Raw genomic sequence first — 8,606 nt, forward strand, 5'->3', positions numbered from 1 at the left:
ATTTTAAAGATCTAAAACTAATTGTTATTAGTAATAATTAAATTATAGGGCTCATAGTTTTCCCAAGTATTTCAATGCTTAGAGTTGCAGTGATTAAATAATACTTTATTATTAATATAAATACTTAAATATTAATGCTTATTAGCGCAGTAGTAATAAAATATTAATAATTATAGCGATACATTGGCGCTACTGATCTTTGCAGGGGCCTAGGTTTATCTGTCTCTCACAGCATGTGGTGCGCACGCAGATTCTACTCATGCATACGAGACTTACAGTTTAAACGCCTAATCAGAGCGGTAAATTAAAGAGGTTTCTCTTGGCATGAATACTCTTTGGGATTTGCCAAATCACCGAAGAGGAGCTACGAATATGTGAAAATTTTTCTGGCTCTATCGGAGATCAAACCCGGAACTACCTCTAGCATGGTAGACAGATGCGCTGTTTACCATGCCATGCTCGCGCTCAATAAATTATTAGGTGTATTAATTAATTCATGCCTCTAAATTTTGCACAAAAATATAAATCATTTTAACTTAAGTTCTTGTCGTGCCATTTTGATATTTTAAAATATTTACCTTCAAGATTAAAATATGCCATATAATTCGATATTTAAGTAACATAATCTTAAAAATCAGTAGTGAACGTCATAGCCTACAATAAATAACATATTTAACACTGCATGCGTTTTACGTTTAATCTCAATAATAAAAACGCTTCTGAGGCAGCCAAAATGATTTGTTCCGCTTGGGAGAAGGTGCAGTGAATGAAAAAACGTACAGAAAATAGTTTAGTCGTTTTCAAAACGATGATTTCAATGTTGACGATCAATCACGTGCTGGACAGACTCGAAAGTTTGAAAATGATGAACTGCAGACACTATTCGATGAAAACTCGGCTAAAACACAAAAAGAACATACCAAATATTTTGGAGTGGTGCAACCGACGTTTTCGGTTCAATTGCACCAACTGGGAAAAAATTCATAAAGAAGGTAGTTGGGTTCTACATGAACTGACCGCTAACAACAAAAATCGTCGAATGACCACGTGCATTTCTTTGGTCGCCAGAATAAAAAAAGATTTTTTGCATAAAATCGTAACTGGTAATGAAAAATGAATTATACAGTCAACCCTCCTATAACGCGGTGAGTGCGTACCGCGTTATATGGAAACCGCGCTATAAGAAACTCGGATTTAACCGTACAAACCAGGCTAATTCGTAGCGCGTTGTATGGAAACCATCTACCGCGTTGTATGGAAACCGCGCTATAAGAAACTCAGAATTAGTACAAATCACATCATTCGTACCGCGTTATATGGAGACCAATAAATACAAAAGACAAGATAAATTATAAATTATTTTTATTGAATTGAAGAGTTCATATAAGGAAATGATAAAAAAAAATGAAACAAAAACTAAACTAAAAAACTGTTTTCCAATAAAAAAAAAGAAAGACTTTTGTAAAATTATGTAATCTTTTAACACTCATCCTCGCTGTCAAATATGAGTCGCCTAACTCGTCTTCTTTTAATGGGTAAAATGTCTTCCTCACTTGGTTCATCTTCACATTGGTTTTCGATTGTAGCTTTTTTTTCTTAACTCCACTGAAACTTCTCTATAGGGAGCTAAGCAATTTCTTAACTCTCTTTTAAACTTTGCGCTGCGCACCGTTGAATGATCAATTTGAATGAAATGAAGTTCTAATTCTTTAGCCAAATTTAGCCCTTTTTTCACATCTTGTAAATCAAGATTTGGCACCCATTCGTTTTCCATATTTTCGTTTAGCAATGCATTTGAGGTAGGTGCATCAATTAATTCCATCAGTTCTTCCTCATCTAAAGTTTCTTCCCCGAGTACTAGTTCTCTTACATCCTGATGGCTTACTACAAATTCTTCATCGCTTAAACGAGAAGCAATGTTTACTATTTCTGAAACTGGGAGTGAAATTGTAGAATCATCTTGTATTGCTTGAACCATTTGAGGTAAAAGAGGTTTCCAACACGCATTAAGCGTTGATGGTTTAATTTCCGCGCAGGCCGATGACACGGTTCTAATACAATCTAAAATAGTAAATTCTTTCCACACTTGAGTAAGAGTTTTATTTTCACTATTTTCTAATCTGTCGAAAATGGTTTGGAAAAGTTGGCGTGTGTAGTACATTTTTAAAGTTTGAATGACTCCTTGGTCCAAAGGTTGTATTAATGACGTGCAGTTAGGAGGAAGGAAGACCATTTTCACATTTGGATGATCCAGTTCTATGTTGTGGCAACCAGCGTTATCAAGAACCAATAAAACTTTGAAATACAAATTTTTTTCCATCGTATAGATTTCCACTGCCGGGATAAAACAATTATAAAACCAATCCTTAAATAAATCTTGAGTCATCCAAGCTTTCTTATTAGATCGCCAGAATACAGGCAATTGGGTCTTATTAATGTTTTTCATTACACGGGGAGTTGAAGAACGATTTATTATCATTGGTTTTATCATCAGGCTCCCTGATAGATTGCTGCACACATGAAGAGTGATACGTTCTTTTGAAGCTTTAAACCCCTGAGCACGCCTTTGATTTTTCGAAATAAAGGTTCTAGATGGTAGTTTTTTCCAATATAATGCCGTCTCATCGGCGTTAAAAATCTGATCAGGTGAATAACCTCCTTCATTGATAATTCTAGCTAGTTCCAGCTTATAATTTTCGGCAGCCTCAGCATCTGCTGAGGCCTGTTCTCCTTGAAACTTAATATTGTGCAATGTGTACCTTTTTTTTAGTTTTTCAAACCATCCTTTACTCGCGACAAACGAATGATTTTGTAGCCCTGCATAAGAATGCCCAATATTCCTTAAATGTTCGTAGATTTTAAGTGCTTTCTGCTTGATAAGATTTCCACTGATAGGAATCTTTTTGGCTATACAGTCTTCCAACCAGATCATTAACGCCCGTTCCATTTTAACCATATTAGAATTTCGTATGCGAGTGACACGTTTCGCACCTAACGGACAGCCATTTGCCACAGTTTTCCTTATATTATCTGCATTTTTCTTTAAGGTTCGAATTGTAGATTCATTCAAATTTGTTGATTTTGCAACAGACGATATTTTTTCCCCACCTTCTAAACGATTTAAAATTTGGATTTTATCTTCAAGAGATATAAACTTTCTTTTTAATCCTTTCCTTGTTTCTTTTGTGTTTGACATCATGCAAATCTAGGGTTAAAAATTACTTTATTATTATTATATTAGAACAAATGAAGAATATTACTTACAGTATTGTGTAATGTTGTCCAATTATAAACCACAAATAAACCGTTTGAGTGCCACGGAGCGATTTTGCGCTTCTTCGCTGTCGCTCGAACAGTGCCAGCAATCTCAGCCGACGTGCCACGCACGTCGTTTCTGTGACAATTGCCTGACGACGTGTATATCACGTCGTTGGCGATTCTGCGACAAAAGCATTACGACGTGCGTAGCACGTCTTTCCACCGCAAGTGGTTAAAATCATTCATTGGGTGCACGGAAAGAACTGATGGGACGTTGTTGAACGGAAACCGCGCTGTAAGAGTACCGCGTTATAGGAGGGCTGTCGCAATTTCAGCTCCGCGTTATATGGAAACCGCGTTCTGAGAATACCGCGTTATAGGAGGGTTGACTGTATATGATAATCCTAAACGCAAAAAATCATGGGTGGATCAGCCAATGACATCAACGCTAAAACGTAAACGCTTCGGCAAAATGATTCTTCTTTGGTGGAACCAAAAGGGTGTGCTGTACTATGAGCTCCTTGAGACAGATCAGACAATTAATGCAGAGCTTTACCAACAATAATTAATCAATTTGAGCAATACAATTGAAGGAAAACGGCCAGTTACTGAGCAAAGCAGTCCTAGCCACAAGGTCATCTTGCTACATGACAGCGCTAAGCCGCACACGGCATTTCAAACTTAGGCTGTGAAATTATTCCTCAAGCGGCATATTCGCCAGACATAGCCCCTTCAGATTACCACTTGATTCGATCGATGCAGCACTCTTTATCGGATATACACTTCGACTCAACTTGAAGATGTTCAAAACTTTGTCGATGAATTTACCGTTTCGAAACCACCAAGTTTCTATCGCGATGGAATACGAAAGTTGCCCGATAGGTTATTACGGTTGTATTGAGAAGTCGAGATGCCTCTATATTTTTATGGGATTGCCGGTGTTGCCGGTGTTTTTGGCGTGATCCTCGTTTACCTCTCTGATTATTTTAATGTTTAGATCTTAATGCAGGCAATCCGTCCTTATACACCACGGTGCATCAACCGCACATCGTACTACTTTGTTTTGAAATTTTTGTATTGTTTCTATGTGAATCTTCTTGGTACAGCTCCAGAGCTATATCCTGTAGGTCCACACTGGTTTTAATACTTGTTGATCAGTAATTTGTTATATATAGACAATTGAGAATTGTCGGCCTAGCATCCAGTACATTTTACTAAATTTTAGATTAAGTTCTTTTCTTTTTGTTTTTACATGTTCTTTCCAGCGCAGCTTAGTATCTAACGTCATATCAAGGTATTTCGCAGTATTTGCCGCTGGAACAATTTCGCCATTAATACGTACAGGCAAAACTGTACATTTACGATTAGTGAAATTAACATGTTGCGATTTGCTCTCATTAAGCATAATACGCCACATCTTGGTTCAGTTCGTGATTTTGTCTATCGCTCTCTGAAGTTTATTAGTCGCTCCTTTGACAGTGTTTCCTGTAGACAATAACATATAGCTGTATCATCCGCAAACGTAGCTATTGTTGTTCCGCCATAACGAGGTATATCACTAAAATATATCAAGTACAGGATAGGTTCCTATACGCTCCCTTGGGGGACTCCTGCATTTATCTTACGATACGTGATAAAGTCGCCAAGCAGATTTTTTTCTTCTAAGTATTTTTTTATAATATCAGTAATGTGATAGACTTAACTATTGTCGAGTGTTCTTCCCGGAACCCGAATTGATGAGGCAGGATTAGCTCTTTTATTTCAATTGTTGGCTTGAGACATGTTAACAATAACTTCTCAAATAGCTTAGAAATGACAGAAAGTAACGAGATAGGAAGCCAGATATGAAGTTATCTTTTCCAGTGATTTCCCTGGCTTGGCAATTATGATTACTGCCGCCATCTTCCACTATTTTGGCACGTATTTCATTTGAAATGCTACACTTATCAAATATGTAAGTTTAACGATTAACTATTACAATTAACTCCTTTTAGTAGTTCTTTCAAGACTTTTCCGGTGATTAAATCGGAACCTAGGATCTTTTTAGCATTAATATTTATTTCTATCTCCATATGAACTTCCTTTGGTGTTATGAACCTGATTTCACAATCAGCCTCACAGTTCACTAGAGTAACGTCTTCATCAGCTGTTTGTTGCGTGAGAGGTTGAAATGTACTTCCTAGATGATCCGCATACATTCTTCCATTTTTTTCATGACTTCATCCCCATGTTCCATCGGTTTTTCTCAACGGTGAATAATCGGACGTCTGCATTTCTTCTTGGCTTTCCATAACGAATGTTACGTCCTGGGTACTTCGAAAAAAACGAATTCTTTTTTTTTATGATTAAGAAACAGACGGATTTGGGCAAACGCTATTGTAAAAAGGATGAGATTACATGTCGCCAAATACGTCATAAGTTTCCCAACGCGTCTATCTTCTTTTCCGCCTTCACGTAAGCTACGTAGTTTTGTTACATCCTGGGTACCCCGGGAACAACGAATTTCCTTTTTTTATAATTAGGAAAACAGACGAATTTGGGCAAGCGCTAAGATTACATGCCGCCAAATGCGCATAACATATTTGTTTCTCTATGCGTCTATCATCCTTTCCGTCTTCACGTAAGGTAGGTGGTTTTGTTACATCCTGGGTATCTTGGGAGCAGCGAATTCCTTCCTTTTACGATTAGGAAAACAGACGGATTTGGGCAAGCGCTAAAAATTATACGTCACCAAATGCGTCATGTGTTTCCCAACGCGTCTGTCATCTTATCCGCCTTCATATATGGTCAACCGGACTCTGGCCTTTTGATGGGATTAGGTTCTTAGGATCGTTTATGATACCCTGAAAATATTAGGAGATTTCCAAGGTATCCGTTTTCCAATCTTCCATTGCCGTTTTTCACGAAAAATCCTCTCATTGACGATCGTCATCCGCCACCCGCAAAAATATTCCCTATATAAGCCTCATTCTCTTGCCACAAGCTCACTTGTCATTTCGACTCCTATTGCGTTTTGTCATTTCGACTTCTATTGCATCTTTGTCATTTCGACTTTTATTGCGACTTTTCATTTCGACGTCCATTACGACTTCCACTACGACTCCGCCTTCTGTTGCTGACGAACTCGCTGTACGAATCGGAATCTCTCCAGTGCCAGTGCTTCTTCTGGTGAAAACTTGCTGTGCAACTCGGGATTTCTCTAACAAGTTATTCATCTCGATATTCTGGTGAATAATCCGAGTATTAGAATCTCTCGACATTTTGATTTAACCGTCGTGAGTGCACCTACCATCCAGACGACCTGAGTCACGAAACGACAGCCAGGCTCAGAAATTCAAGAAAGGTCAACACATCTCAAATCAGCGAGTAAGTACTCAGCATAATTTATATTCGTCCCTATTCGCTTCAATCTCTTAATTCATTAATATTTATCCATATCATAGTGAATATCCTATGTGGAAAGCCAGGCCTTTGCATTGGTAAATAGAGATCTTCGTTAGGCTAGCGACGACACGCTAGGAGCACAACTTAGGGCCTTTTCGGAACTCTTATTCTCAGACAAGAATACCTTGTCACCGCCAGACCGTTCCCCTCTTGCCCCTTTCTATTAGCATGACCCTAACTATCAACCACCAAACCCCTCTACCGAGATACCACCCTCTCCCAACTATTATTTTCCACGGTCCCCTGGGCTTCATCTCCCGCTTCCTCACCGTGGTACCTTAACCCATTTTCGCGTTCCCCGACACTTAACCCACTTCATCGTTTTTCTATGTCCTAGTTAGGCTAGGTTTGATTAAATAGGTGCAGAAGTTGTTTTTGATCCACCGTTTTGAATTTTGTAATTATGATAACATCAGATTCGTGTACAGCGATCTAAATAACCCACGGACCCAATAACCCAATTTTCAAAATATTTACTTAAGAATTCACCGAAATGTCGATTTTTCACCATTTCGGTAGTGCATAGTGTCATCGTCGAAATGTTAACATTTTTAAATCTTCATAACTTAGCAAAAAAAAATTATACAGATATAAAAATCGCAATGTCAGGACAAAAGATCGGTACTTTAAGATGCCATTGAAAGAATGTTAAAAACATAATTTAGTCAGCCATGGTGACGCCTTGAATTTGGCAAAAATCATTGTTTTAGCACATATTACCCCATTTATCTAGAAAACCTGAGGTAATGGACTTTTTTTGTTGATGGATTCGGATTCAGCGACTAAAATTACGTAGAATGCCACAAACCTGCTCCTTGTATTTGAACCTAATAGGCCTGTGTAGTCTACCGTCCAACGCTGACTATCTTATAGCGTTTCGGATGCTTTGTTAATTATCTTCCACTGCTTGTCCATCAATTGAGATGTTATTTAGTTTCATATTTAGTTTGTGTTGATATATTTCAAGCATCTCTGTATAGTTTAGATTCTCTACATTAAACTTTTAACAACTGACATAGGATTTGTATGACCTATTCAATATTTGGCAGAGACATTTTATCCCCAATAGGTCTGACTCCACATTTACCAGGTGTAGAAGTATGAAACCGGAATTTTTTTGTAAAAATTACACGTCTGTTGTTTGAAAATGATAAAAAATATTTTATTCAAAATAAAGTCCATTGCTATTTATATATTTTTCCCACCTCTCCGGCAGTTTATGAATGCCACGCCAAAAAAACATTTCTTCTTTTGAAGCGAAACAGCTATCGAACCATTTTCGTACATTTTCACACGAATTGAAGCGTTGTTCAGCGAGAGCGTGTCCCATTGATGCGAATAGATGATAATCGGACGGAGCCAAATCTGGAGCCGCATGCGTTAGTATTTCCCAACTGAACGCCTCGATCGTTTCCCTGACCCGTTTTGCTGTGTGTGATGGGGCATTATCATGGAGCAAAATGACTTTGTGTTGCCTTTTTCCATATTCCGGTCGTTTTTCACGCGATGCTCGATTTAAATCGATCATTTGCTGTTGGTAGCGATCAGTGTTAACGGTTTCACCAAGTTTTAGGAGCTCATAATAGATTACACCCTTCTGATCCCACCAAACACAGAGCATTGTCTTCTTTCCAAAGCGATTGCAGCGGATGTCGATGGTTCTCCTGGATTCACCCATGATATTTGACGCTTAGGATTCTCAAAATATATCTATTTTTCATCACCTGTCATGATACGATGTACTTTTTTTTGTATCTGTCGAGCAGCATTTCACAAGTGGTTTTTCGATTTTCTTGCTGTCTTTCATTCAGTTCATGCGGAACCCATTTTCCCACTTTCTGAATCTTTCCCATGGCTTTCAAACGAATTGAGACAGCTTTCTGCGTCTCATTCAATTCATCCGC

General features: G+C 38.1%; 1 protein-coding gene and 1 long non-coding RNA gene across 2 annotated transcripts; both read right to left on the reverse strand.

Annotated features, from left to right (window-relative positions):
- Positions 1 to 1,564: 1,564 nt before the first annotated feature.
- On the reverse strand, positions 1,565 to 2,947 carry LOC106751989 (tigger transposable element-derived protein 1-like). Its single transcript, XM_014633332.1, has one exon. The coding sequence runs from the start codon at positions 2,945 to 2,947 to the stop codon at positions 1,565 to 1,567; it is 1,383 nt and encodes a 460-aa protein (XP_014488818.1).
- A 161-nt stretch (positions 2,948 to 3,108) lies between these two features.
- Positions 3,109 to 3,628, reverse strand: LOC106751990. Its single transcript, XR_001375110.1, has 2 exons — positions 3,265 to 3,628; positions 3,109 to 3,205 (listed from the first exon to the last, which is right to left on the reverse strand). It is a non-coding gene; the product is annotated as an uncharacterized LOC106751990 (long non-coding RNA).
- Positions 3,629 to 8,606: the final 4,978 nt, after the last annotated feature.

Source organism: Dinoponera quadriceps, unplaced genomic scaffold (genome assembly GCF_001313825.1).
Source record: "Dinoponera quadriceps isolate SergipeBrazil2010 unplaced genomic scaffold, ASM131382v1 scaffold452, whole genome shotgun sequence".
Lineage (NCBI taxonomy): Eukaryota > Metazoa > Arthropoda > Insecta > Hymenoptera > Formicidae > Dinoponera > Dinoponera quadriceps.